Genomic DNA, 27,624 nt, shown 5'->3' with positions numbered 1-27,624 from the left:
CTGAGGTACTTTAATTGAGTATTTCCATTTTCTGCTACTTTGTACTTCTCCGTTAACATCTACTACATTTATTTAAAATCTTATTAGTAACTCAACAGATTCAGATTAATACAAAATGTTATCAAGAAATTATGAAGTATTTTTTTATTATAGTTAAAATAAGACTTTTATCCTTTGTGAAATTCAGAAGTTACCCAGCACTATATATAATAATTAAAATGATCCCCACCTTTACCAGCTGCAATATTAAAGTGATGAACACATTAATGCATCAATAATAATTCAACAATAAAATATACATTAATTATTCTGAAATAGACTGTTAATGAGTAATTTCACTTTTTGTACTTTTAGTATACTTTTCTTTAGTTAAGTAAAATTGTGTACTCGTTACAGTATTTCTACACTGTGGTATTACTACTTTTACTTATATATATATATATAGAACAAAAGAATGAATGAAGCAAAATTGTGTTTAGTCTTTAAAAAAAAAAAGAAATTTAATAAACAAAGTTAAATATTCCACTTTTAATCAAATCAGCCTAAATGATTTTCTTTGGTTGCTCATCTGCAGCACTTGAATGCATCAGTTTCTGTCTGGGCTGCACTTTACTGCTGAAGTACATGAAAAGGTAAATGTTACCTGAGAAGGATAAAAAACGAAAGTATACATGTGTGAAGTATTGTAGTAAACTGAAGGTTTATTTAACATGATTTCTTCCGTTTTGTGAATTTAATCCCTCTGCTGTCCTTCCTCTTTTCTGAGTTTCTGTTACAGACTATTTTAGTTTCATTCTTCTTCCCTAAAGTGAAATTTCACTCTGACTAATGTATGTTTAAACAAACCACCACCTCTTTTGTACTCATATTTGAAATCATATTACTGACAAAAAAAAGGCAAAGCAGAACCAGTTGGAGATTTGTTTTCATTTGCAAAAGGTGATTTTGATAAAAGCCTGCTTGTTGGTGGTGACCTCCTCGTGTCCGTCTTGTCTCACACAGGTCGGACATAGTTGGCAGGCAGCAAGCCCCGCTGCCCCGTACGCTGGTTGCACCCAAACATCCACCCTTCGTCTATCTGCTCCACGTCTGACAGCAGGTCGCCTTCCTGCAGAGAAACCTCATCTGCTTCTGCTGCTGTGTAACTGTACACGGCCTGGTAACGTTTCTGTGGAATTGAGAGGAAATGAATAAACAGAAGCAATCATTGCATAAAGAGTATTCAGCATTCAATTCCCCTACTGAGTGAGGCATAAAAATGCACCCATGCATCATATACTGTACAAACAGACACTCAGACCACACACAGTTTGACTTCTGTATGAACTAAAACTAAAACTGTTATCAAACATCACAAACTAAATAAATAAATGTCAATTAATAAAAGTCTGATAAACAAAAATGAACATTCATATTACAATAAAAGTCTATGAATAGCCTAGCACCACACACAAATTCATGCTACAGCATATGGCCAAAAGTATGTGGACATCCAAGTCTTATACTTTTGCACTTTTGTAGTTGTTTTTATAGCTCGATTTAGGCAACCTTAGTTCCGATTACATGACATCCTAATGCTAAAGCATGCACTGATATATTAGACAATACTGAGCTTCCAACTTTGTGGCAACACTTTGTGTTTGACCCTTTCCCGTTTCAACATAACAATGACCTCTGTGCATAAAGCCAGGCCCATTAAAATAATAGTTTTTCCACTTTGGTGTTCAACCCCAGCCAACACATTTGGAATGAACTGAAACATCGACTGTGCACCTGATTCGACTGTTATCAGGCCATTAAATAGACGTTATCGGTCGCTATAAGCACCATACATGTGGGTCATTAGGGGTCTACTACACCTACTACGTTGTGTGAAAGCAAAACTTTAAAGCAGCACCTTTTTAAACGTTGTAAAACTGAATGAAACGTTACGTTTTGAACACAAACCTCCACCCTCCATCTGGAGTTTCAGGCTGTCGATACAGTGCTTGACTTCCACTTCTGCTCCTTTAATAAGTCACTAGAGGTCGCTGCCGTCTTCTTTTATACCTTCTTTCGGTGATCAACCATGTAAATAGATGATAAAACCTAATAATAGGTGTAGCAGTGCCCTACTGACCCACATCTATGGTGCTTATAGCGACTGATAACGCACATTAATAGCCTCATAAAGCCTCAGGATTGTGACATGATCACCCAACATCACATATAATATTATAATACATATAATGGTCATGTGTCCACATACTTGTGGCCACATCGTGTATGTTCATGCATCAGCCTTACCCCTCCACCAGGTGGTGGTGCTACTGCAGCAGGGCGTGTTTGTCCGACCGGCTGACTGAATCTCTCAGGGTTGGATGGTTGTTCCTCATAGTCTACACACACACACACACACACACACAGACACACACATGCAAATATACACAGTTAAATATGTTATTTAGAGGAGTGTGTCTCAAAAGGTGTAAGGATGTTTCTTACCTTGTCTGTTCTCAGGAGGAGGTGCGTCACTTCGAACCCTGCTCTTCTCAAAGTCTTCATGGTACTTTATCTGCACACACAGGCAGCGACACACACACACACACACATGTTAAAACCACATCAAGGCTGACTGTTGATCCTCAAGGAGCTCACCATTTAAGGAGGTGCTGAGAGATGATGAGGAGGGTTTATCTCTGCTGCAAAGGCAACAGTTTCATAGAGAAGAAACTGAGAAAGAGTTGAGATGCTTGTTGCAACATTCATTGAGTCCACCAGGGGACACAGAAAGAGAGAGAGAGAGAGACGATGACACGACCTCTGTAAAATTAATCTAACGCAGTTCCAGCTTTTAGAGGCTGGAGAGTAAGAAAGATAGGGGGGAAAGAAGGAAGACTTTGACTTTTGATGTCCTTAAATTAAACATCTCACTTAAACCACCAGTACAAGAAAAACTAGGAAAGAAAGAAAGAAAGAAAGAAAGGAAACAGAGAGGAACGGAAGGAAAGAAAGAGGGAAGGAGGGAAGGAAGGAAGGAAGGGTGAGGAAGGGTGAGGAAGGACAGAAGAAAGCAAGGACAAAGAGATGAACTGAAGGAATGAAGGGAAGAGGGAAGGAACAAAGAAAGAAAGAAAGAAAGAAAGGAGAGGAACAGAAGGAAGGAAAGAAATATGGAACGAGGAAGGAATGAAGACTTTGACTTTTGATGTGCTTTAATTAAACATCTCACTTAAACCACCAATACAAGAAAAACTAGGAAAGAAAGAAAGAAAGAAAGAAAGAAAGAAATGAGAGGTACAGAGAGGAAGGAAAGAAAGATGGAACGAAGGAAGGAAGGAAGGAGAGGAGCAGAAGGAAGGAAGTAAGGAGAGAAGGAAGGAAGCTGACAGTGGAAAAAGAAGTTAGTAGATTTTGCCGTTTTCACATGCAGCTTATCACCCGTCATTCCTTTCTGCAACCAGAGCTCCCATGAGACAAAGAGAGAGAGAGAGAGAGAGAGAGAGAGAGAGAGAGAGTGTTTCAGTGTGTGTGTGTGTGTGTGTTTCAGTGTGTATGTGCATACGTGCGTGCGTGCATGTGTGTGTGTGCAGCAGAGAGCGGACGTTCACTTTGTGTCCACAGCTGAGAGACTTTGACCATATAGGGCAGCTGCTCCTCAGTGGACGGGGAGAAATGTCTGAAATGTGTCTCTGCAGGATCTCTGCTATAGTTTGTTCTTCTCTGCTCGTGCCTCAGCTTTGTGTTAAGTACCAGCTCTCAAATCTACCGTCCTGTTATTGGACCGGGACGTTTTCCTGTTGTGTCCTGCTTGTTTTTTGTGATGTTAATTTAAGGATTAGTTTGTTGTCTGAGCTCTGATATGATGATGACGTCTTTGAGTGGAAAATGAATAACTAGTTTTAAATGTTTGTGGATTAACTGATGTGGTTTCAGACCTCTGAAGATAGTTTCAGACCTCTGAAACTATCTTTTCATTTATATTCATAGCTGCAGCACTTCTGGTTCCAAAAAAAACAAGATGGCGATGGCAAAAATGCTAAACTTGAGGCGTCAAAACAGCGGTCCACAGAGAAAGATTGCCACGAAAATGTCAACAAGCCTCTTAAATTGACTTATTTCGTCAATATTTCAATAATAGCTGTTCCAAGCAACCACAACCACGGCTTCTACGTGGACCAGACGGCAACCTCCGGGTCTGAAAAGTGAAGCCAATGAGGAAGTGCCTTAAACTTGCAGTCTTTCTAACAGCCAGCAGGGGGCGACTCCTCTGGTTGCAAAAAGAAGTCTGATTGTATAGAAGTCTATGAGAAAATGAGCCTACTTCTCACTTGATTTATTACCTCAGTAAACATTGTAAACATGAGTTTATGGTCTCAATCTCTAGTTTCAAGTCTTCTTTAATACAGCATGATGTTCATTTAGTAAATTATGGTCCCATTTAGAGTCAAATAGACCATAAAGCAGGGGATGCTTTACGACGCGGCTACCTTGTGATTGACAGGTCGCTACCACGGCGTTATTTGGTCTGGGAGTTGTCCTTGTTAACGTCTTACAACTTAAACCCTTTCATAGTGTGTTTTCAGTTCATGAAAGTTAATTATAACATTTTGGTCGTCTAAAAATGTCTTTATTCAGCGTTCGGTTGCACTCAGCTCCACCCTCTCGTGTCACTTCTGGTTGCAAAAACCCAAGATAGTAACGGCAAAAATGCCAAACTCAAGACTTCCAAACCAATGAGTGACGTCACCGTGATTACGTCCACTTCTTATAGTCTATGACCTGGACTGAACATGATGTCAAAGGGACGGATACGCCAAAAGTAATAGGGACACTGTTTCTAGCAAAAATCCTAGAGGATATCTCAAAACCTAGGCACATAAAACATAAACCATCTGCATGACAAGATACCACCAGAGGTGAGAAAATATGTTGTTTTCTGATTCCGGTGTGTTTCTTACGTTACTGATCTGGTCTTGCGTCTTCTTCAGTCTCTGCATCTCCGGAGTGTCGACCACCACGCTGAAACCTTTCCCCTTGTTCTTCTCAAAGTCCTCCTTGTAAAGAGCCTGAAATTTACAGTTAATTCAAATATATATATAAAAAAAACAGCAATCATATTTTAAAGGAATAGTTCGATGTTTTGGGAAATACACTGATTCTCTTTCTTGCCTAGTTAGATGAGAAGATTAATACTTCTCTTAGACATGAGTGATATCAATCTTCTCATCTAACTCTCAGCAAGAAAGCAAAGATTGTTAAAGTGCTAAAGTGCATTAAATGTGCTAATGATGTTAGATGACACAGTTAGTGTGAAATAGTTTCATTAGATTTGTTATATTTTTAATTCATGCACTTTTTTATCCTTCACATGGAGTTATAAGCTGCATTCATGGCGTATTGGTATCAGTTGAATGACATCTTGTTGTTACAAAATACAAAGTAACAGACACAAATATTCATGACCTGTATGTAACTCCCAATAGTGTGGTTTCCATACAATTTGAAGTAATACTACTACAACCTACTCGTCGTTACAGGGTACATGTCTGTGTGTGCAGTTCAATTACAGAGTTAATTCTAATCATTTTTAGAGGCATTAAGAGGTAAAACTATACAGTATATCACAAGAATAAACAAAAAGTTTTATATAAAATCTGAGAAATAAACATCATTTTGAGCACAAACTGTCCTTTTCTTATTTGTGAGTTGTATTTTGCAGGTTGCACTTGAAGGCTGCTGTGATTTTTGTTTGTCTTGAGTCAGTCAGCAACGATAAATTCAACATAACCTGAATGCAGCATTTGATAAAAAACACTTGATTTAACAAGTTTACATGTAAAAGGGACAGATTTTTTTTTATAAAAGTGCATGCAGACATGCAGACAAACATACACAGTTAGAGGTTGGAAAGACTTCACATCTAAAACTACGACGAACTGTTATGACTATAGAGACGTATAAGGTTTAGTATTATGAGATTATTCGATGCTCTGCGTTTTTTGAGGTGAACCGGACATACGTGACTGATCTGGTCTTGTGTCTTCTTCACTCTCTGCATCTCGGGAGTGTCGGCCACCACGCTGAAACCTTTCCCCTTGTTCTTCTCAAAGTCCTCCTTATAGAGCGCCTGTATATTTGTAATTCATCAAGAAACTCAGTCTTTGAAATCATCCCCCCTGAGGTGAACTTCTCAGCCCAAAGAGGGCGCTTCAAAATGACAAAAACTAGATTAGATATTCTACTAAATGTGATTGACAAATAAACATGCTGTGCTTTAAACGTTTTCTTTAGGCCCGGGGGGGAAACATTTGCAACTTTAAATAAAGCCTAAATGTTTACTTGAAAGTAAATCTGACATCCTCACACACTAACACACACACACACAAGTGAGTCATGTTCTTGCTATGAGGAATATGCCTTCTCAGTAAGCGAGCTTGACTGCCGAGACTTTTATGGTTATAAACAAAGAACTGGGTTGGATGAGACGAGAGGAGAGAGACAGAGAGAGAGAGAGAGAGAGAGAGAGAGGAGGAGGAAACAGCTTTTGGTGTAAATTGGATCACGATGTGTAGCATAATAACATAGTTATGTTACACGATAGTTTAAAAGGGTTTTTTAACCAAAAATGGAGCCACTCTCGCTGAGTCTGTGTGGTTACATCAGCTGCTCGTTTCAGACATTTAAAGTCACTTTTTACATCCTGAGTTTAGTAAAGAGCTTGGTGTCACTGTAGTTTCTCCTGTGAAGAAGGGTCTGTGGTTCCCACCAAACAGTTCATATTTTGTGGTTTGTTTTCTAATGCACGCTGACACAAACTAGGGCTGTCCTCGACCAAAGAAATCCTAAGTCAACTAACGCTTTTGACGACTAATCGATTAGTTGATTTAATCGTCAGATTTGTAAAACTGAGTTTCTCCACAAAGAATCACACAAAAGCACCACTTTAAATCTCGTGTTCACCAGAGATGTGCTCATAAGTTTCTTGAAAATAAGTCATTCAGCTTGGAAAAAGCATAAAAAACAACTAATCGACTAAAGAAATCTTAGTCGACTAAGATTAGAGGGAGCAGCTCTAACGCAAATATTCAAAAACAGGATGATGGCGAAGGATTTAAAGAGGGAATGAGAAACCAAACAGGACATAACAAGCTGGTACCGGCTGCACATCAATGAATCAGATCAACCCTCGCCTTGCAGGTCATAGCGGTATACGTTGAGAGCAAGGTTATAATAGTTTTAAAATTAGTTTTTACTTTTCAATTTCATTTTAGTTCAGTTCAGTTTTTCAGTTCAGTTTTTCACCAAAGGTTTAGTTTTAGTTTTTATATATTTAGTTTTAGTTTTACAGTAGTTTTAGTTTGTTTTTGTTAGGTATAATGTTTCAGAAGTACTATGTAGCTATATGCATACAAAATATGTGTGTAGGAATGGCCATAATATTTAATTTTCTACTTTAGTGAAGCAATTGCGTCATCGCGTCATCTTCTGGAAGGTCAAGTCTGTTAAATTTCTGTAGTCCGATGTCAAGAGAGCTTACCGAAATTCATGCTGTCTCCTTTTTTCAGTTATGATATATTAGCTAATAAACTAAAATTAATTTATGTTAATTTTTATTTTATTTTTACTAGTTTTTTTTATCAGGAAATATAGTTTCACTTTACTTTTAGTTATACTTAAAAAATATCGTTTTTAATTTAGTTTTAGTTTACTAAAACTAAATTTCACTGCTGTTTTAGTTTTCTATAATAACGCTGGTTGAGAGTCAATTAGCCTAGTTTAAACATGTGACTGGAGGAAGGGGGAAACAGCTAGCTTAGCTCTCTTCAAATTAAAAAAGTAGGGGTACCAACAGCGTGCCGTGCAGCACATATGGGACTTCTACTATGGACATTTCAACAGGTAGCCAACAGAGTGCTGTACCAATAAAATAATCAGATTTGCTTATTTTCTGCAAATTAAACATTCAGTTTTACAATAGTTTGGTGGCAGATGATTTAAAGTTTAGCAAAACAAAAAAATGCAGCATTTACAGTATGTAATGTATGTACTGATGATTTGAGTTCTAGGAAAACGTTCACAGGGGAAGAAAAGCTTTCCCTAAAGTAAGATTCACACTGGAGGAATCTCTTTAATTTTGCGTGACTTAGAGGACTTAACCCTTCGTTCAGGTTAATTTGCTGGCCTGAACAGTGTGATTAGATTAGAGATTAAGAACAGCGAAGGCTGAGCTGAGCCGGGGCCACACGGGAGACCGAACGGAAGAAGAGATTTACACATTTACACTTTATAAAGATTTTTGGCCACGTTGTTTGAGTTAAATCTCAGATCTTTGCATCAAAGTCAAGCTTACATGCTCTCGTTTTAGATTTCGGTCAGTTAAAGGAATCCAACTGTCCTGAGAGGTGCGTCCTCGTCTCGTTCCGTGAGACAGACAGAGAGGGGAAGATACACGGAGTTCATGACGACGACAATGAGATTAGGATGAGTGTCTCTGAGAGACAGAGGACTGATCTGTGGGTGTCTCACCTGGCTGTTGAGCATGCTCTGTTGTTTGAGACGCAGATTCTCGGGGGTGTCGGCCACTATGGTGAAGGAGGTTTTGGGGTAATGCCTGAAAGAAGAGAGGGGAATAATAGAAACATCTCTTCGGAAATAATAAAGCTCCCAAAATTGACAATTTTTGCTACTTCTGCAGTTTCACTGACAAAGAAACAAATAAAAGATGTGATGCAGATCTATAATACTACATATTGTACTGAACTGTCGTGTGGTGTAAACACTCACATACTGCAGTAAGGTTTCTTCTCGAAGCCTTTGTAGGTCGTCATGCTCAGGGCCATCTTGCATACCTCGCAGCTGAAACAACCTTTGTGCCAATACTAAAGAGAGCAGAGAGTCAGAGATACAGTAAGTGTCAACTATTTAAAATTCTTATTCAGTCTTGCTGATTGTTTAGATTTTATGTATTTGGGATCAGCTAAAGCAAAAAAGGACTTGCAGTGACAGTTTCTCTGCACTTAACGAGCGCCAATAAGAGATGGTTACAGTGCAAAATGACCACATGAGAATGATTACTGTTTGTTTAGATGCAAACTATAACCTGTGTAATGACAAATACCAGATTAAGGTATGAATTATAGCAGTTGTTCCCAAACTTTTTCACGTCAAGGACCCCTAAACTAACCCAAATTATACCACGGACCCCCATATGATAGGATTTTTGTTCTTGGATTTTCTGTTTTATTACAGAAAGTGTATGAAACCCATGACCAAAATAGTCATCCATTCTGTCATTGTGTTACTTATGGATGGAATTATAGTGAAAATAAATTATTCCCCTTTCCACATGTTAACATGATTTATTTGATTGGTTAATGTCCAAAAAGGAAACATCTTAGTGCCACAAGATAAAAAAAAAAAAGTTGTTGTTTTGCAATGAGAAATTCACAAAATGCATTAATGCAAATTCCAAACATAAAAGGTGCATTAAAAAAAAAACACTTTCCATGCGGTGTGAGAACACGTGTTAATCTGATTATTTTGCTTTGATTTGGCCCTTAAAGGACCAGTGTGTAACATTTAGAGGGATCTATTGGCAGAAATGGAATATAATATTAATAAGTATGTTTTCTTTAGTGTATAATTACCTGAAAATAAGAGTCGTTGTGTTTTTGTTAGCTGAGAATGAGCTGTTTATATCTACATAGGGAGCGGGTCCTCTCCACAGAGTCCGCCATGTTGCACCGCCATGTTTCTACAGTAGCCCAGAACGGCTTGGGCCAGAGTTGATAACGTTATTCGCTCCCATCGCCGCCGCTCTCTCTCTCTCTCTCTCGCTGTCTGACGACCTATCCTAACCGTAACCTTCCAAGGTCAATACCTAACCTTGATCATCTGGCGAGAGTTTCGCAATTTGCGTGTTACCTTCTAGCCACCAGTGGGTGAGAATAGCTGCCTGGTATAGAGAACCTTTAAATTCATTACATTAGACTTCAGATTGCAGTAATCAGAGTTTTCTCTTTATCTGCTTGTAGTCACATCTTAATAATCTGGTACACACAATGATGGACACACACACACACACACACACACACACACACACACACACACACACACACACACACACACACACACTGTCTAAGTGCTCTGTCCTCTTTCACCATTTAGAGGTTTCTGGCTAATGTTTATCTACCGGATGTGGTTTTCCTCCTCATCACTCCCTCAGTGTGTGTTTGTGTGTGTCTGTTTTTTTGTGTATAAACAGTATAAGTGTGTATGTACTGTATGTTATTGTGCGTGTGTAGTCAGCCAAGTAATCAGCAAGATAATTTATAGCATCAACAAAAGGAATATGGTATAAAGTGTGCAAAAGTGCAAAATGTTTTGGTTCTTTTTTGCTGTTATAACGATAACAAACTAGTCTTACAAAACAGCTTGTGACACCAAAGTAAACATCACATAGGAGAGAAAAACTTCTGACCATGTTAGTACTTCTGACGACTTTTAATTTTGTTTGCTGAATTACAGATTTGTTTTTTTCCTGCAGGTATACTGCTCACTCTAAATAAAAAAGCTACAATGATAGTCATGAAAAAGAAGAATATAAAGTGGCCTATAGGCAGTGGTTGAAAGTAACTAAATCCATGTACTCAAGTACTGTATTTAAGTATCATTTTGAGGTACTTTACTTGAGTATTTCCATTTCCATTCCATTTATGCTACTTCTACTTCAATACAGTTCAGAGACAAATATTGTACTTTTTTACTCCACAACATTTATTTGATAACTTTAAAGTTGCTTGTCAATTTGGCATGTTCAAATTAATAACAAAAAAATATAATCAACAACTAAATAGGGATATATTATTATAAATTAAGATAAAACTGAAAATAGAGCTGCAACAATTAATCGATTAGTCAACTATTACATTAATTGGCAACTATTTTGATGATGGATTTCTCGGTTTGAGTATATTTTTAAGAAACAAAAAGTCAAAATTTTAAATGTAAGTGTGAATATGTTCTGGTTTCGTTACTCCTCTATGACAGTAAACTGAATATATTTGAGTTGTGGACAAAACAAGACATTTGAGGACGTCATCTTGTGCTTTGGGATGACATTTTCTGAAATTTTAAAAACCAAACAACTAATCGATTAATCGAGAAAATAATCGACAGATTAATCGACATTGAAAATAATCATTAGTTGCAGCCCTACAATGAAAAATCGATCCTTTCACAAGCAACCAATCAGTATTTAAAGTAGTTAAATTTGCCTCATGCACCTTTTCCAGCCTCAACATTAAAGTGATGAACACATTAATGCATGAATAATTATAAGCCAGTAATATAATATACATTATTCTGAAATGGACCATTCTTTTACACAAGATCTGAGTAATTCTTCCACCATAGGAAACTTATTATAAACAGAAATATTATAGTCTAAATCTCTATGGATGTTAGTGAAATTTGTAATATCAAAGTGATATTTGGTTAGTGAACATTACACATTTTTATTTTACTTTTACTATTTGTTTTTACCAGGAAATATACTGTAGTTTCAGTTTAGTTTTAGTAATTAATGCATGAATAATTATAATCTAATATAATATACATAATTTTGAAATGGACCATTCTTTTACACAAGATATGAAGCTTATTATTAGACAGGAATATTATAGTCTAAATCTCAATGGATGTTAGTGCAATTTGCAATATCAAAGTGATATTTTGGTTAGTGAATGGAGTTAGACTTTTAATCACCTTACCTTATCAAGGCAATTAATTTTTTCTGTGGGGTAAACTTGTTTATTGCATCTTCCACAGGGCGGATTCATGATGCTGCAGGGATTCCTCACACCAAACAAATAAAAAAAATATATATATATTTTTTTTTTTAAATAAAAATTGTTCAGAAGTAAAGTACAGGCTGTGATGAGCAGCTGAGACACGAACAGTCCTCCTCTTCCTCTCCTGGAGGCATCTCAATTAATATACAGACACAACCTCAAAGCAAGGCGAGGAGGAGTCAAGTGAAGGTGCCTTCACAGACCATCGGATATAGGAACGTTTCACTTAGTAGTGTGTGGGTAATAAGTTACCAGACTACTTGAAACCCTCAAAATTAACCCAGAATCACAATCGTATAAAAAGCTCTCTGATATTTTTCACAACTTAACATAAAGCGTGTAAAATCACAACAAAGACATCATTATTTAGTTGTTTATACACCACTTGGAAGCTGTGAATAACGAGGTTTCTGCGGAGCACCTGGAGGCAGCTGAATCAAGGGGAATAACCTTAAAAGGAGCAGCACTGGATATTAGATAAATACTCTTAAGCTAATAATTAAGCTTAATTATTCATTCATTTATTCATTTATTTATTATTGACAGACTGACTGTGACTTCTTGCATGAATCTGAATGGCCCATCACGTTCATCAGAATGGTGCTTTTATTTTGAAGGCCTATCACGTTCATCAGAACCGTGCTTTTATTTTGAAGTCAGTTCCTACACGCTCTTACCGTAATGCCACTGAGAAACTGTAGGTGGCGGAAATGCCAACCGCCATGACACTCAACAGAAGAAGAAGAAGAAGAAGAAGAAGAAGAAGAAGAAGAATTTTGGCGCCATCTACCGGAAAATGGCAGACGTTACAACTGTTATCTCGTTTTCACTGCTAACGGTTTAACAAGTAGAGTTTACCATGTTAAACTACGCGTCTGAGTGCGGTGATATATTAAAAAACATAACATAACACCACTCAGAATCAAGGTAACATACACTTTAAACACCAAACTCTGGTAGAAAAGCTGTAAATAAGTTAGTTTAGCGGCTTCTTTGCTTGTGTGACGTCACCGGTGTTTCGGTTTAATGAGTGACCGTGTTAACTGGTGACTTTCAGAAAACAATTGTCCGTGGTTCTCCATAATAACTTACGTAAATGGTTGATGTAAATAATAAACACAGATAAGTATGTATTTAAAATTGATTAAAGTAAAATGTTAAGGCTTTTATGAGGACACCTATGTTGTGTTCCTGTTTTCAACAGCTGCCGTCACTATGAGCAACCACGACGAGAGTCACCAGTTAACACGGTCACTTGTTAAACCGAAACACCCGTTGCACTCTACCATACAAATAGCTAATTTATATGTGTAGCGTTCAATTGCTCCTCTGTAGTCGTAATTTTCAAGTGTTTCTGCTTTGGACACGTTGCTGTTTATATTTTTAACACAAAAATGTAAAACAAACTAGTAGAATTAACTCTTAGTCTCAGTCTTGTTTATGAATGTATTTGCCCTTTGAATTTTAGATACATTCTTGATAGTCAGACTCCTATCCTATGTCATTTTATTCACGTGAGTTTTATGTTTCCGATATTATTGAAAGCAGCAGGACGCAGGGGCGTGGCTTCCAGAGACAAGTGTTGTACGTGCAGAGCGCTCACTCCACCGTGGATGACGGTTCTGCACTACCAGTTAGACACGTCCTCGGACCTTCAGGACACACTGGAGAACCAGGACCAACCCAGTCTGGTTTGGAGGTGAAGAATTTGGAGTTTGACTGCTTCTGCTGCCACCCTGTCTGTGAGGCGGAATAAAAACCTGGCTCCACTGCCTCACAGTCTGCCAACATTGAGTGATTAAAGGTGTGTTTGTGCCCAGTTATAAGGTATGTTGTTTATTTTAATACATGCATCTAACAGCAGGTCACAATAGACCAAACTAAAGTTAATGCATTTGGGGAAAATCGTATTGCAGCATGCTGTAACATAATATACAACATATATGGTTGTTGCTGCATGGGAGCACATTGTACCAGCAGGCGTGTGTTTGTGCCCGGCTATAAAGTATGTTGTTTATTTTAATACATGCATCTAACAGCAGGTCACAATAGAGCCAACTAAAGTTAATGCATTTGGGGAAAATTGTATTGCAGCATGCTGTAACATAATATACAATATCCATGGTTGTTGTGCATTGGAGCACATTGTACCAGCAGGTGTGCAGGAACTTTATCTTGCTTGGGTCAGCATTCCTCTCCACCTGTCAGCTGTCACACTGAAAATCTGCAAATTCAATTGCTTTTGATTACCTAAAGTTAATGCATTTGGAGAAAATCGTATTGCAGCATGCTGTAACATAATATACAACATCCATGGTTATGGCTGCATGGGAGCACATTGTACCAGCAGGAGTGCAGGAACTTTATCTTGCTTGGGTTTGCGTTCCTCTCCAGCAGCCAGCTGTTGCACTGAAAATATGCAAATACAATTGCCTTTGATTACAATGGAATATAAATACACATAAGTATATATTTTGATTGACTTATGCACGTGATGGAGATGTCATGGTGCAGCCACATCTATAACACTTTATTATGGCATTAAGATAAGATAAGATAAGATAAGATAAGATTAACCTTTATTAATCCCTGGAGGGAAATTCAGGTGTCAAAGCAGCAACAACAGCAAACAGAGTGAAACACAGGAGAGGTACAGGTATACAAAAATTATAAAAACAATAATAGGGATATAAAAGATACAGAGTGAATGGGTGACCATAGTGTGTACAGTCCGTCAATAAATAAATGTAGTATCTACAATAAATAAATGTAATATGAGCAGTCTATAAAGTTGTTATAAGTTGTATTAGTTGTGCAGCCAAGACTCGGGTTGTTGTGAACACATACCAACATGGCACCCACAGATTAATTCCAATCTCTATTTATGTGGCTCTACGTTCCACTCACTGCACTTCACTGCTCTCTCCCACTCCCACTTCTCACTCTCCTCTCTTGTTGTCAACACAGCAGCAGACATCATGGAGGATGACCTGATGTTCAGCATGGAGGAGGAGGGCAGCGCCAAAAGACCCCCTGCCCAACGAAGTGCCCCAAACCAACGGGCCTGCTCCCTCAGTGAATCCAACGCCAGTGATGATGATGACGAAGACCACTTCATCCGCCCCATCCTGGACGACTCCGCCATAGAAGTCTGTCACTACCTGAAGAATCTGGTTTACACCCGGCAGCTGTCAAACTCGCTTCCTAAGAGTAACTTTATGTACAAGGTGAGCCTTTGCCCCTTTAACATGATGCCAAATGGACAATAAAGGGAAAAGTATCAGAACATGTTGAAATAAAGTGCTGGAGGATTGTTTAATCATGCTAGAAAACAGTGTGTTGTGCTCATGCATCACCATAAACAACTCACTTCTGCAATTTTCTATGACAACAGCTCTTTGCCTTATAAGGAAAGCTGCATGCCTGCACACACGTACTAGTATGTGTGTATCTGTTTATCGGTCATACACCTCTTGAGTGCACTCTCTCTACAGAACAGGAAGTACCAGAGAGTGGGTCTCACGATAATGTTGCATATAAACACGTCTCTCACTGCTCAGAGCCGGGCCTTCACCACATCAGCAGTGAGCTACACAAGGGCTCGATTCAGTCTTATCAGAGCCACTGACTGGGCACCAGCCAACTGCTGGGATGTGTAGTGTTGTTGTTTAAAGCATCGAGGCAATTGGTGTTGTTTAAAATGTTTGAAGATGCTATGTGAATGTTTGTTGATGAAAAGCCGTCCATCTTCTTTACCTTTCTACATAGAATGAAACCGAAACGGAAGCAGAAACTCAGTCGTACAAGGTTTTGTCTCACAGCGCACGGGTACGTTACAGATCACATTATATCTTCCTTCTCCTTCTTCACCGGTGACCATCTCCGCCTCCCGTTTCCCCACTCCTCTCTGTAATTTACTTTCCTTTTCCTCCACTTTTTTTTAACTTTAGTAGCAACATACTTTCCACCTTTTCTCATTTCCAATGACTTCCTATATGACTGACGTTTATTCTAATCAATGCATCCTCCCTCTTTTCACCCTGTATTCCTGTGTTTTATGTAATTTATCTACGCTAACAAACACCAGTAATACTATTCTGTTATTTCTAGGGCTGTCAAAGTTAACGCGATAATAACATGTACACACTTGGCAAATCTCCCTTTTAAGGTACATTTTAAACAGATAAAACATTTGCGATTAATCAAAATCAAATATTTGAATCGATTGACAGCCCGAGTTATTTCACAAAACAACACTGAAAAAATGTCATATTTTTCTGGAGCAAATGTGTCTTTTTCCATTGTCGTTTTGGTTTCAGAAAGCTACAAAGAAATTGAAGTTAAATATATGTTTTGAGCATGGCAGTGCACTTCAATACCAAAGTCTTGTGACTGGACTGTAATATATCTGACAGCATGGAGAAGTTAACACTCTTGACATAAGGCGTGTCGTCTCTGGTCTTCCTCGTCACAAACAGATGTGACACTCAGTGATCAGTGGTGTACGAGGGAGACGTGCTGCTGTGCAGTGCCGGATGGGTCAGGGTTTGGGTAACTGGAGCAGGTTTGGATTACCAGTGACATTTGATTCATGGGTCCCACCAAGAAAGTTATTTTTTGAAAATGGCACGACTGCAGATGGCCATGATACACCATGTGGTGATCACATTCATATTGAGTTAGCAGTAAATTATTATTATGGAATAAGAAACCTTGGTTTACCCCCCAATGAATGCCTCATACTAAAAACCTATGCATTCTTTCATTAATTAGTCTGATTTCCATGTCATTTTAATGATTGTGTGCTTTCTTTCTGGTTTGTACTGAAGATATTTGTGTTTTTCCTTCCTTCCTTAACCGTACTTTCCTCCTGATTTGCATGCTTTCTAAAGAAAAGTCATTGTTAGAGCAGGCTCTTGTTTACATTGGTGTGTCCCTGAGTTTTGTTGATAGATTATCTGCATTGTAGGCTTCCCTAGCCCTAAGCCGATTAAATGCAAATACTTCCAAGGATGAAGGGAAGCTGTTCAATGCGGAAACTGTGAAATTTAATTTCCTCAATTAGTGAGCACAATACAGGTACTTAAAGGGAGACAGTGTTGTGCAGAGAGAGCACAAAAAAGGCTTTGGTTTTCCTTTATTGTACAAATTAAATTTCACGTTTATTTTTTTTTTGCATTCGACAGCTTTCCCTCTAGCGAACCCGTTTGAAAAAACAGTTTTTTCCCCTTCTTTTGCATAAAAAACAAGAACTACCAGCTAATAAGTTGTGTTTGTTCATTTCGACAGGCGGCATGGAAACATGCGATCGAAAAGGCCAAAGCCATGCCCGACCCCTGGGCAGAGTTTCATCTGGAGGACATCGAGACTGAACCCTGCATTCGTTACAGGTATGAATAACTCTGTATGGCTGTGAATCAACACGGCAGACATTCTGACTTGTTGCAGCAGGGAAAGGACACATTAACGTTAACGATGGCTCAGTTCCATCAAGTGTCCCAGTAAGCCATTACCAGCATGCACAATACCCCGACCCAGGAACCAGCTCACCTAAATGGAATGCAGCAATTTTCCTGCTATGACACGTCAAAATGTCTGGTGTGGAAAAAAGGCTTTTTGTTGTATAGATGGTTCTGTACAGTGTGTCCACTAATGTTTATACTGCCACATACAGCAAAATCTTGAAATACTATCTCACAGCAGTTGTTACCAAACTTTTTTCTGGGGATCCACTTTTTAAAAATGACAAACCATCGCGACCCAATTAACAATAGGCCTTCTCTATAAATCGTGAGAAGAGCGAATTTGTGCGTAAATGAACGTTCCTGACTATTTTTACTGCCATTTCCGCATCACCTTATATTATCTTGAATAGGTAAACCAGCCATGTCGAAGAGATACACACTTCGTTATTGAAAACATATACACACTTTAAATACTATATAAATGAAACCAAATAAATGCATTTAGGTGGAGTTAAGAGGCTCTCGTTTTTTTCCTCTCATCGGTAAAACAAACAGAATATACACTAGTCTTTCGTATTAGAGTCAATGTTATAAGTAGGCGACAATTATCAGAACAATACGAACATTCAGGTTCCCTCATGTGGCTCAAAGTTGTACGAAATTCTGCAAATTTATTCGGCGACCCGCTCTAATAAAATCTCCTGCGACCCACATGTGGGTCCCGATCCAGTCTTTGGAAATCACTGTCCCACAAAACAATTAAATAATAAAATGTAATGCTTTTCGCAGAGTTTCAAAAGTGATATTTCCCATGTTACAACATCGCTTGACATCTTGAGAACTTTATTAATTGCATTAATTGATGTATTAGCCACTTTGAGGGCAGCGCAACACGCTGTAAAAACAACACTCACTCATTATCACTTTATGAAGTTAATTTTGCAAACTTGCACTTGTTAGTGAAAGAGTTTCAATATCTGGCTAAATGCTCCGCTATGTTCACCAGCTAGTCTCTAACTAGACTGCAGCATTCAGTGGTTTTATCAGAGCTGAAAACAGCTGCCTGCTGTGACCAAAAACAAGGCCGATGAGAGCGAGACAGACAAAACAGTTAAGTTGAAGGCTTGAAAACCAAAACAATTAGCTGAAAGATGATAAAACACTCCACCGCTAAAATCGAAGAGGAACTGAAGAGTCGGGTGATAATTTTCTCTACCAGCGACCTTTTTCACATTACACAATCATCTGACCCATCGTTAATATAGAAATATCGATAAAACTAGTTTTAAAGTACTAAGATGCAACATATTTTAGTGGTGGTTGACATTCAGACATTCCCACGTTGATATTAGACTGCAGCAGTCTTGAACCTTCATTGATGGGGCATTAGGGTTCACAGTTGGCTCATATCTCGGTCAGTGGTGCTAATCTTAACTGTTGACAAACATCGCTGCCCCCTCACTGGAAACATTGACGTCCTTTGGCCCACCCAGTTCTTTTTTTAATCTCGTACTGTAGGTCACTAGAGTGTGCACCCTGATATTATAGTCAACATTGCGGCTACATAAACATACACGCCTCTTGCAGAGTTCTCAGTCGTTGGCAGCGTTATATCAAGGCAGCACAATTAAATGAGGTGTGGGCAGAAAAGCAGGAAGAAAATTAATTCCTTTGCTTGTGTGTGTGGGTTAGGCCTGTTACATAACAAACAGGATTGGGACTTGACTGCAGAGAGAGGAGGGATTGTGATTTGCCTTCGTGTTCTCTTTTCATGGGCTAATTTTACCCTCATGTAACCTCACTCCTCCTCCTTCCTTCTCTTAAGCCCCCCTCTAGTACGAACCTGATGGAATGAATGTCGCGGTAGTACACTGTGTTCCCAGGCTGGAGAGGTTTGCTGGAGAGGTTTGTTGGCAGGAAATATTTTGGACGGGGAATAGAGCTCTGTGGAGTGGAGAAGGAAAGCTCAGTACTGAGTTTGTAGTTTACAGGCACTCAGGTTTCAGCTGTGAAGACTCACAGCTGCACCTACAGTTCATGCAGTATTTATTAACTCGGGAGACACGCCCCGCCAATCCAAACAGACACACTGACCCAGACATACAGTGTGTACACAAACATTTGTATCGCCATATCGACTGTTTGAGTTCTTCCAAGGTTACATGAATTCCTTTAAATCCAAAATGAAATGGCTGCAGACACAAAGTGGTCTTTCTTTGGAAAGAGGACACACACATGAAAACACACGTTCCATTCTTCTCTCTTTGTTGATCTTCCGTAGAGAGGAAGCAAGATGTTTCATGTGCCTCCATGATAAGGATTGATAATGAGCTGTTGACAGACGAACTCCCTCATTGAGGGCAAAGAGTAACTTTGCTAACGTTATCGAAAACTGGCACGTTAATGCGCTTTTTTAGTCACTGAAGTGGACTCAAAAGAGTCTGGCTCAGTGTTGGAGACCGTCCAGTGTGAGTGATTTGTATTATAACAGGTGGGAAAAACAAGCACCATGTTTTTTATCACAGAGCAGGGTCACAGGGTCACAGGGTCTGCTCTGTGGGGAGAAAATGACCCACAGATGGTAAAGTCTCACAGCCACTCTGCTTGAAAATAGACGCTGTTTTACAGAGCTATAGCAGACGTAGATTGAAAAATATTGGCCTGCAACTGAAGATGATTTTGATTAGTGATTTATCACTTGATTTTTTTCATCTTCAATTAATCTTGCGGCTATAAAAAGTCAGAAAACAATTAAAAATTGCAATCAAAAATTTTCAAAATAGGGTCGAGGTTGAAAAAAATACCCAAGTTTCCCTTTAAGGGATCAACAAAATTATTACAATTGATACAAATTTCATGACAATCTATAAGATAGTTGTTGAGAAATTTCAGTCTGGACCAAAATGATGGACGACGTTGCCGTCCATAGAGCCACGCTGCTAACATGGCTTTAAAAAACAAACTTACTATGTGATAAGATAGATTTGATCCGAGCATCCAACATTTTAGAGACACACATTTGAGTGAGCATAATCAATATAACTGTTCATCTTGACTTAATTCACTGTTCCTCTTCACAGGTACAATGCCATCACAGGAGAGTGGGCTCAAGACCAGGTCCACATCAAGATGGCAGCCCAGGTATTACTGCTCTCTAGAGACGGGCTGTTTTGCCAATATTAAAAAAAAAAAAAAAAAAAGTTTCTTATCTCTTGTGTTATTTATTTCTTGCAGCCGTTTGGGAAAGGGGCCATGAGGGAGTGCTTCAGAACGTAAGTTGTAATATTTCTCCACATCCATCAGTTCTCATCCAGCGGTTATTCCCCTCGAGGTCTAGTATCGGAGGCCTTTCTGGTCTCAGTGTAAACAAATCAGACGAGTATTTTGGCCTATAAGATCTGCAGGTCCACATTCCTCACATTTCTTGCTCCGACTCGGGAGGATAGCTGCTGACAGATTTAGTAGATCCAGAGCCAAACATGGTACTGAACATATCACACTGAACCTGAACCCTTCCATGATGGCAGCGGGGCTTTAGCTCTATTGAATCCCTGGATGTTTACTGTTTTGGGTAAAATAGAGTTTAAGCATGCGGTGTTGTCACTGCTCCGCTGTGTTTTGGCTTCTGCATGACACTGCAGAATGAAAGAGAAAAGAGATAATAGTCTAATTGTTAATGTTTAATCCTCAGTTATGTGGGAAATGTGAAAGAGAGGCATCCACCAACCTCCAACTTCAGCTGTTTGCTGTTTGCATTGAAATATATCCTCCAGCTCCTACAAGCCCAACATGTTAAAACAAGAAAATCTGTGTTGCTCCTGTTGAATTTGTACATATAGAATGTGGGTTTGGAGCAGTTTTGGAAACATCTGACATCAGTTCTAGTTAATGCTACGATCAAAAATGGCTTTAGTTATGTATATTAATAAAGTTTTCTATCTGTTCTGTGAATACATTTAAATATAACTGAAATGCTGCTCACGACTGTAATATCTTATTTCTTTTCCCTCCAGGAAGAAGTTGTCGAATTTCTCACACAGCAACAACTGGAAGTCGGCGTCTAATTACGTGTCCAAGCGTTACATGGAGACGGTGGACAGAAATGTTTACTTTGAGGACGTCAGGCTGCAAATGGAGGCCAAACTCTGGGGGGAGGAGTACAACCGCCACCGACCTCCCAAACAGGTACGAGAGGAACATTTACAGTTTACTGATGTGCTGACTAGATAATGAGACAGGACAATACTGACAGAAACAGGGATAATCACAATCCTCCAACAAGGGCTGTCCTCGACCAAAGAAATAATCTATCAACACTCATACGATCTTGTCGACTAATCGATTAGTCGATTTGATCGATAGATCTGTAAAACTGAGACAAATACACTTTTGAATCCCTCTACATTGTGACATTTGCCCTAAGTCACCATCAGACTTGCTGCTCTTCGTATCAGCACTGAAGGGCCTGTACTCCCTGTGTGTGTGTGTGTGTTGTTAAGCTCTCTCTAATCCTCAGGTGGACATCATGCAGATGTGTGTGATGGAGATGACAAACAGACCAGATAAACCTCTCTTCCACCTGGAACATTACATCGAGGGCAAGTACATCAAATACAACTCCAACTCTGGCTTCGTGAGGGACGACAACATCCGACTCACCCCACAGGTACAGTAAGCGGCGTCACCTTCTGGTGTTAATACATGTGAGAGCTAATCTTCATTTCTTTTGTGTTCGTCAGGCTTTCAGTCACTTCAGCTTTGAGCGATCGGGCCACCAGCTGATCGTAGTTGACATCCAAGGAGTCGGAGATATCTACACCGACCCTCAGATCCACACAGAGAAGGGGACTGACTTCGGAGATGGAAATCTAGGTACAGTTCCCCTTCTGATATCATCAAACTGCTGCTAGATACGTGTGTGATGTTTGGTTAGAAATGATTCATCTTGATCGGCCTGTGTTCCAGGTGTGCGAGGCATGGCGCTATTCTTCCACTCCCACCTGTGTAACAAGATCTGCAAGAGTATGGGCCTGACACCTTTTGACCTTTCCCCTGCAGAGAAGTCACAGCTGGACTGCACCAACAAACTGCTTGTAATTTTAACATTTTAATAATAATAATAATAATAAAGTGTTAGCTAGGACCAGAAATCAGCAGCAGATCAGGATAAAATAGTTAATAAGATAATGATAAAATAAAATGGGGAAAAATGTCCATAAGAAATAGAAACTAGAAGGGCACTAGGAGAGCGCAGACTTCCGCCAAGGCCGTTTCGAAGTGAGAAATAATGCTGGTTTTAAAGTTAGAGTGAAGATACTGCCTTCATTTGACGAGAACACTAGAAAACCTAAGGAATACATTGGTACCAAACCATGTCGCTCCAAATTTCAACTCAGTGGCAGGATTAGTTTAAGAAGGATGCTAATCTTCAGTGTATTCTGCTTGTTCTGTTGCTGTTTCCTCAAGAAAGACTGATCTAGTTTTATTTCAGAAGTCAGCCCAGACGGTGCTGAGGGGCTGCGAGGAGCCCTGCGGCTCTCCTCGTGTTCGTACCATGTCAGGAAGCCGGGCGCCTCCGCTGTTTTCCCGCCTGTCTGAGACGTCTTCTGCAGATGATAGCATGAGCGACGTGGACTCGATCCCCTGCTCCCCTCTCGCACTCCCCTGCTCCCCGCTAGGTGCACATGGATTTATGGGAAGATCCCCTATTGGTACGTCGTCCATGAACATTATTATTACATACTGCACACATATAACAGTGATATTTGTATTTGAAACCACATTGTAAATAGTTTTGTGTTATTTCTACATTTTACAGGCTTATCTTTTACTGGAATGAATGAACACGAAAGACTCAATAATAACAACACCGGTGAACACAAGGTGAGCAATAACTCGGTGAATGTGACTCAGAGAAATGTTCTCACATAACCAAGTTGTTGTAGTTAAGTCAGCATTCCTCAGGTCCATGTTGAGTCCCCAGAGCTCCATGTTTACTAATGTCAAGTCTCTTTGTTGAGGCTAAGAAAGCTTTCACCCTGGCACAATCTTGGCACATTTCATAGCGGGCTAACCCCAACTTTAGCCCAGGGCTTGCTGGCCCTCCCCAAGAGCAGGTTTAGCACCGAGTTTGCAGGGTTAGCCCAAGCCCCCAGGAAGTGCACTAGGCTTTGAAGCAAAGTTTTGTTGTGGCAAACGGTGGAATTACAACTTCCGTGTCTGTCACGTGATGCCATTGGGCCCAAAGAGACTTTTTACCATAGACTTACATTGGGAAAGAGACGCCTGTAAATCAGCGGATAATTGTTTTTTAGGTAAATCAACTTCTGACTTCGTAATTAAATCAATACTTGAATATTGCTGATTTAAATCATTAAATCCTAAATGTTGTAAAATGCAATAACAGCCGAATCCCAAGTTATTTTCCTTCCTCCGTTCCAAAGACCTGATCTTTGAGATGCTCCTCAGCTGGAGGAAACATGATAGCGTTGTACTCACCAGACTCCAGGCCTGCAGTGATGCCGAACAACTCACAAAGTCACTACACTGATTTCTTAAATTTGATCTCTGTCTGTAGGACTCTGAAAGCGGCGGGGACAGCGGCTACCCCAGCGAGAGGAGGAGTGAAGGCGACCCAAATGACCACGTAGACGGGGTAAACATTTCCATCTGACTTTCATTTGATTTACTTTTCCAGGATTTTAGTAGCCCGTCAAAAAGAGTCAGTTAACCTGTAGATAAACAATGACAATAAATGTATTTGTGTACCATGTAGACATTTTAGGTATGTTATAGCTTGTTTGAATAATGTATGTCTTGTGTTCAAGTTAGATTTAGAAGTAGAAATACATTTTTGAGCTGAGATTTTTATATTTTAGGCACATTATTTTAAACAAACATTTTTACCAGTTATTATAACCTGACATGTTAGACGTCTCTTGTTCACTTTCTTTTGTCCTTCAGTCCTCTCAGCAGCTGTTAGTCTGTTAACCTTTCCTCTTCTCCACATGAAGTCTGACCGTAGGTTTTATAAATGCATGTTGTATCATCACGTAGGCCCATCATCGCATCCAAAGACATTATTCTGAATCGGATGAGGACAGTGTCAGACGGGTAAACAAACGTAGAAACAACAGTGTGTAAACGTCATAATCATCATCACCGTGATCAAATAACACTCCTCTAATTTCCCTCATCCTCGTCTTTCTTCACTTTGTCTTTTTTTTCCTCATCACTTAATTTAACCACAAAAAAGCCGTTCCTCACCTTTCCTCTAAATTAGCTCCTCCTGCTCTTTGTGTTCCCTCACTAGAGGAAGATGGTAGCTCCTCCAAGAGTCTCTGCATATTTAAATTCATACAATGATGACCACGAATGGGTGATTATTTGCATGGAGGCTGGTAATGCCAGGCGTTTCCCTGCTGTCTTATTGCTATGCAGCTTTATCAAGCATGATTTATCTCAAGTTACGTTTGATTTGGTTACCCAGGCTGTTTACACGTACACTCTTTCTTTCAGAGTGACTGAAAAAAGTCTGAAAATGTAAAATAAACAGAAATTAAGAATGACATTTGGAACTGAAACACCATCTACCTCTGTTTCACCAACGCCGCCCTCTTGCTAATGATAATACCTTTTTGTGTGTGTGTGTGTGTGTGCACCTGTTCCCATGCTTTACATTGTTTTTGCATTCACCGAGGCAAACAGGGATGTACTCCTCCAGGGCTGATCTGCGTCATTTATCAGTTAAAATTAAAAAAGCAGAGCTGTCTGGATGGGTACACCCCTGAGAGTGCGAGGAGTGTGATCTGTCAACTTGATTTACCTTCATTATTTAATTTGTTTTCTGATTCATCATCACTCCTTCTCCCTCTTGTATATCTTGACTGTTTTTTTCTACTCAGCTGACGGAGGAGAAGTGGAGCTTCTACCATTCGTCTCGCGCTCACGTCCACCGACCCTCCTGCGTGGCCACCGAGGTGGAGCGACTCAGCGCTCTGCTGCAGAAGAAGATCGGCCAGTCGATCCTCGGAAAGGTAAGACATCAGATTGGTTGAAGGATTGAAATGAGCTCACACTTGTCAGCCTAAAACAGGAGTACACTTTAAGATTATTGAATTCTACAAAAACTAGACACCTCACACGTAACGACTATTTCCACACAGACTATTTTAGTCTTGACAGTCAAAAAGGAGCATAACATATTAAATGCTGGACTATTCCTGTCTCCTACATACGAATTGTACACAGTATATGCTATATACTACCTTTGTACGTGATGTATTCTTGCTCTCCTTCTTCCTGACCCAGGTCCACCTGGCGATGGTGCGGTACCACGAAGCGGGTCGCTTCTGTGAGAAAGATGAGCAGTGGGATCAGGACTCGGCCATGATGCACCTGGAGAGAGCTGCGCTGTGCGGAGAGCTGGAGGCCATCATAGCGTTGGGGCAGTGCTGCATGCAGCTGCCTCATCAAATACTGCCAGACATGGAGCTGGAGGTACCACACAATTCATTTGTGGTCTTGTAAATAGTGTGCACCGTTGTGTATTAATATTTCCGTGTTGGTGGCAGGAAAGCGCAGGAAACAGGATGAAAGGTTTTAAGTACCTGCTGCTGGCTGCTGAGTCTGGAGACAGATCCTCTATGGTCATAGTGGCCAAAGCCTTTGATACTGGGATCAACCTGTCAGCTGACAGGTCAGTGAAGGAACCTGGTTGAGGTTTAAACTGTGAAAAGCTGGACTTGTATTATGTATGGACTTGTGGATAAAGATATCACAAATCCTGGTCCAACAGTCATGATAATACTGCCCCCTAGAGGGATTTTTATAGTTTTTTTTTATTAAAGGAAGCAACATTTTACTGTTTTTGATGCTGAAGGTTTTTTACATTATTGTTTTTTATTCTTCAATCATCCAGAAAGCAGGACTGGGAGGAGGCGGTTCATTGGTATGACACTGCGATGAACATGATGGACTATGACGAGGGGGGAGAGTTCGACGGGACGCAGGACGCGCCTCGCTACCTGCTGCTGGCCAGAGTGGCAGAGATGTACCAAGAGGGAGGCTTCAACCTCACCGCAGAGCCACAGAGAGCAGGTTCGACTCCATGCTGGCTCAACAGATCTTGCTGTGCTAAATATTCCTCAATAATATACCTGCATGATTTTAAGGAATAATCTACTGAAATCTGCCCAAACACAAACACAACGTCCATAGAAACTCCTCAAACCACTCCTGCGGTATAATCCATGTCTCTGCTGTTGATCCATATGTTCAGTACTTTTCCAAACATCCTCCACAACATGCCTAAATACACTCTTTATGTCTCGTGCTGTAGCTTCCTTATAGCTCTGAAGCTCTACTGGGAGAAAGTGCATTTAGCGATCAGCAGCGGAGAAGTAGTTTGAAAGATTTATGGCACTCTCGATTATAATCCATCATAACTGCTGTGAATCTTAGCTGACTATAGCTTTAAACTCTTCAGAGCCTACACAGTTGAGGATTTTATTTTATCTTATTGTCATCACTGTTGGTTTTGGTCTTTTCATGGGATTTGTTGATTATAAGAAAAATTTTAAATATCACCAGCCTTGTCCTAACTATATTTATTGAACGTCTCTCATTAAAAGCCCTTAAAACTAGTTTTTTTTTGTTAATATTTGTTGAAATTCTCATTACATCCCGACAGCAATCAATCAATCAAATGCTCTAACAAAAAACAAAAAAAAGAATCTGGTATCTGTGGCTGTCGCACGGCCTGCAATAAGCCCGTAACCAATCATTTCATTCTGCCCGAATGAACTACCTACCTGTACGCACTCTCTCTGTGCACTCATTGTGCGCCGCCGGAGTCTTCCACAAGCTGCTAGTTTGACAGCTGTGAGTACTAATAATAGCCATGTTTACGTTCATAATGATAATTTTGGGGGAGTGGCTTTGGAGGGAGGCCTGAAGGGACGGACTGTCAGCCGACTTTGCGACTTTTTCTCTAGATTTAGTGACTTGTGGAGCTAGTACTGCTAGCTACTTTCATTAGAAAAGAGTTGGCAACACTGGGCTGGGTTTTTCTGTTAGATAATTATTTAGATCTAGTTTTGCTAGTTTCTCAAGATTACCAACCCTAGCTTTAATTGATGCACCTAATTGTCTCTGCCTCCATCCTAACCTCTCCTACTGTTCCCTCCCATCAGGTGATCTGTTTACAGAAGCAGCAGAAGCTGCCATGGCCGCCATGAAAGGTCGATTGGCCAACCAGTACTACATGAAAGCTGAGGAAGCCTGGGCGCTAATGGAGGAGTAATTCTGGACACGCATTTTGATCA

General features: G+C 39.7%; 2 protein-coding genes across 12 annotated transcripts; one reads left to right on the top strand and one right to left on the bottom strand.

Moving 5' to 3' along the window:
- Positions 1–516: 516 nt before the first annotated feature.
- LOC119479319 (LIM and SH3 domain protein 1-like) lies at positions 517–12,662 on the bottom strand. 3 transcript variants are annotated; one of them, XM_037754764.1, is made up of 8 exons: positions 12,512–12,662; positions 8,767–8,861; positions 8,509–8,593; positions 6,002–6,109; positions 4,941–5,048; positions 2,485–2,554; positions 2,287–2,378; positions 517–1,168 (listed from the first exon to the last, which is right to left on the bottom strand). In XM_037754764.1, the coding sequence occupies exons 2-8, from the start codon at positions 8,820–8,822 to the stop codon at positions 995–997; spliced, it is 693 nt and encodes a 230-aa protein (XP_037610692.1). In that variant the 5' UTR covers positions 8,823–8,861; positions 12,512–12,662; the 3' UTR covers positions 517–994. The 3 variants fall into 3 exon arrangements, with proteins under 3 accessions (XP_037610692.1, XP_037610690.1, XP_037610691.1); XM_037754762.1 differs by lacking the exon at positions 12,512–12,662 and adding an exon at positions 11,754–11,975; XM_037754763.1 differs by lacking the exons at positions 6,002–6,109; positions 12,512–12,662 and adding an exon at positions 11,754–11,974.
- eef2k (eukaryotic elongation factor 2 kinase) lies at positions 12,624–27,624 on the top strand. Of its 9 annotated transcripts, none has more exons than XM_037754754.1 (21): positions 12,624–12,761; positions 13,383–13,638; positions 14,805–15,061; positions 15,603–15,662; positions 17,124–17,224; positions 20,380–20,440; positions 20,534–20,571; positions 21,313–21,484; positions 21,816–21,965; positions 22,039–22,171; positions 22,265–22,392; positions 22,791–23,010; positions 23,118–23,182; positions 23,877–23,954; positions 24,356–24,412; positions 24,612–24,677; positions 25,204–25,335; positions 25,610–25,798; positions 25,873–25,997; positions 26,220–26,398; positions 27,493–27,622. In XM_037754754.1, the coding sequence occupies exons 3-21, from the start codon at positions 14,813–14,815 to the stop codon at positions 27,600–27,602; spliced, it is 2,313 nt and encodes a 770-aa protein (XP_037610682.1). In that variant the 5' UTR covers positions 12,624–12,761; positions 13,383–13,638; positions 14,805–14,812; the 3' UTR covers positions 27,603–27,622. The 9 variants fall into 9 exon arrangements, with proteins under 9 accessions (XP_037610682.1, XP_037610683.1, XP_037610684.1 ...); XM_037754755.1 differs by having other exon boundaries at positions 14,802–15,061; XM_037754756.1 differs by having other exon boundaries at positions 13,383–13,661; positions 22,794–23,010.

The sequence above is a fragment of the Sebastes umbrosus genome, chromosome 20 (genome assembly GCF_015220745.1).
Source record: "Sebastes umbrosus isolate fSebUmb1 chromosome 20, fSebUmb1.pri, whole genome shotgun sequence".
Classification (NCBI taxonomy): Eukaryota; Metazoa; Chordata; class Actinopteri; order Perciformes; family Sebastidae; genus Sebastes; species Sebastes umbrosus.
This window is presented reverse-complemented; position numbering and strand designations above follow the sequence as displayed.